The 2,742-nt window shown below is 38.1% G+C and overlaps 1 protein-coding gene across 1 annotated transcript; it reads left to right on the top strand.

The window, feature by feature from the left end:
* The first annotated feature begins 426 nt into the window (after positions 1–426).
* Positions 427–1,350, top strand: LOC143391463 (olfactory receptor 2D3-like). The gene has a single exon (XM_076844164.2). It carries the CDS (start codon positions 427–429, stop codon positions 1,348–1,350), a length of 924 nt encoding a protein of 307 aa, XP_076700279.2.
* The last annotated feature ends 1,392 nt before the right edge of the window (positions 1,351–2,742 follow it).

Here is a 2,742-nt window from a genome sequence, read left to right as displayed (position 1 = left end):
CTTCCTGGGGCTTTTCCATCTCCTCTCTCTCCTCTATTGTTCCCATCTGCAAATATTTGTTTGATTAATGGTATACCATAGTTTTAAATGATTAAAGAGATGAAAATATTTACTTTCCTGATTCAGTAATACACCTTATATATATGAACAACATCACCATAATATAACCATAAAAATGTACAAGTTTAAAAAATTTAGACTATATAAATAAAAAATTCAGGTTGAGAAAAGTAGAAATGGCTTTTCATTTGTTAAAGTTGAATAAAAAAGAATACTTAGTCTTTTGCATATGGGAACTATGTATATGACAGAAATCAAGAACCAACTTTGGATGTTGATTTAAAAATATCTAAGGTATGCAGGTTTTCTGAAATAACTAATGCACTTCTTATCTTGATGCTATTCTATAAACAGGAACAGACACTCATGGGAGAGGAGAACCAAACTTCTGTGACAGAGTTTGTCTTCCTGGGCCTCTCACAGGACCCACACACCCAAGTCCTGCTCTTCCTCCTTTTCCTCATCATCTACCTGCTGACCTTGCTGGGAAACCTGCTGATGGTGGTGCTCATTCACATGGACTCCAGACTCCACACTCCCATGTACTTCTTCCTTAGAAACCTGTCCTTTGCTGATCTCTGTTTCTCTACTACCACTGTGCCCCAGGTGCTTGTCCACTTCCTGGTGAGGAGGAAAACCATTTCCTTTGCTGGGTGCTCAGTGCAGATCATTGTTCTGCTTCTGGTTGGGTGTACAGAGTGTGCTCTTCTGGCGGTGATGTCCTATGATCGGTATGTGGCTGTGTGCAAGCCCCTGCACTACTCCACCATCATGACCTATTGGGCATGCATCAGGCTGGCTGTGGGGTCCTGGGCCAGTGGAGCATTTGTGTCCCTGGTGGACACCACATTCACCTTGCGTCTTCCCTACCGAGGAAACAATATCATTAACCACTTTTTCTGTGAGCCTCCTGCCCTCCTGAAGCTGGCCTCAGCAGACACTTACAGCACAGAAATGGCAATCTTTGCCATGGGCGTGGTGATCCTCCTGGCTCCTGTCTCCCTCATCCTGGTCTCCTACTGGAACATCATCTGCACTGTGATCCAGATGCATTCTGGAGAGGGGAGGCTCAAGGTCTTCTCTACCTGTGGCTCCCATCTCATGGTTGTTGTTCTCTTCTATGGTTCAGCAATATTTGCCTACATGAGGCCAAACTCCAAGCTAATGAATGAGAGGGATAAAATGATCTCTGTATTCTACTCAGCAGTAACACCTATGTTGAACCCCATTATTTATAGCCTGAGAAACAAGGATGTCAAAGGGGCTCTCCGGAGAGTAACTGCAAAATAATTGTTTGGAGGTGGAGATCTGGATTATGATGACCATTTTAGGGATGTGGAGAGAAGAGAGATTTTTCTTGAAAAGTTTTCCAACTTTCATCCCATTCTTTTACTTTTTTCCCTTCTATTTTCCAATATCTCTTCTCAGATAAATTCAACAAAGTGTCTATTTAAAATACATGAACATTATTTGTTAACTAAAAATTAAAAAGATATAAAACAAAGCAGGGAATCATGACAACCATGGGAATGAATTTAAAAGGAAAGTAAAATAAAGTGCAATAGAGAGGAAAATAGGGAGGGGGAAAGATAGAAATATAGAGGGAGACATAAGATAACTAGGGAAGCAAACAGATTAACTACTTTTGAGTCCACACAATCTAAAAAGGACACTGAAAGAAGGAGATGCATAACTATATATCAAAAATTAAACAAACAACCATATAAAATAATTACACTAATATTAAAATATGTGATGGTAAATGGTTTAATTTCCTTTATTCCTACATGTAATTACTAAATATTTCTTGAATGTGTTCAATATGTCCCAGGGACCATTCTAGGAGTTAAGGATATAGACACAAAATATAAAGTCTTTATGGTGCTATATTTCTAACATGGCCTTTAATTCTAAATTTAACAGTTTCTGATACTGAAAAGAGAGAATGTTTAAGTAATAACAAATTTTAAATTTTCTAAAGTTACATATATAGGAACATAGTGAAATTGAAGGTTTGAGAAGATAAAAAGTCTACATTGAAAAGTGCCTTGAATTCAATACTAAAAAATCTGACCAACATGTATTTTGGGGGAAAAAATTGCTGAAGATTGGAGGAATTATGGTGACAGTAGTAGAAACTGAGAATGAGGTAAGAAAAGGAGGTCTAGGAAACTGATTGTCTATTACCACTGCTATTGCTGTTTCTCAAGGAATACTCTCTTGAAGTATTGAAAAGAAGTTTAGGAAAGAGTTACTTCCTAGAAAAATATTTAAATGGGCTGGGCATGGTGGTACACACATGTAATTCCAGGGGCTCCGAGGGTAAGGCAGGAGGATCTCCAGTTCAAAGCCAGCCTTAACAAAGATAAGGCACTAAGTAACCCAGTGTGATTCTGGCTTTAAATAAAATGCAAAATAAGGCTGGGGATGTGGCTCAGTGGTCAAGTGCCCCTGAGTTCAATTCCCAGTAATTACCCATAAAAAATTTAGATGGTAGCTTTAAATAAATAAATGCAATTTGAGTTTGAAATACCTAAGGATATATGCCCAAAGTATTAACCAGGAAACCAAGTGATAAGGTGGTTTTGTTAAAATACAGGTAGTAGGTTCTATACCAGATCATGTGAGTGGTGAAGATGGACGAGATATATATTGTACATTGTGTCAAAACTCCAAAGTAAT

This window comes from Callospermophilus lateralis, chromosome 2 (assembly GCF_048772815.1).
Source record: "Callospermophilus lateralis isolate mCalLat2 chromosome 2, mCalLat2.hap1, whole genome shotgun sequence".
Taxonomy (NCBI): Eukaryota; Metazoa; Chordata; class Mammalia; order Rodentia; family Sciuridae; genus Callospermophilus; species Callospermophilus lateralis.
Note: the sequence above shows the minus strand (reverse complement) of the source record. Positions and strands in the feature narration are given on the sequence as shown.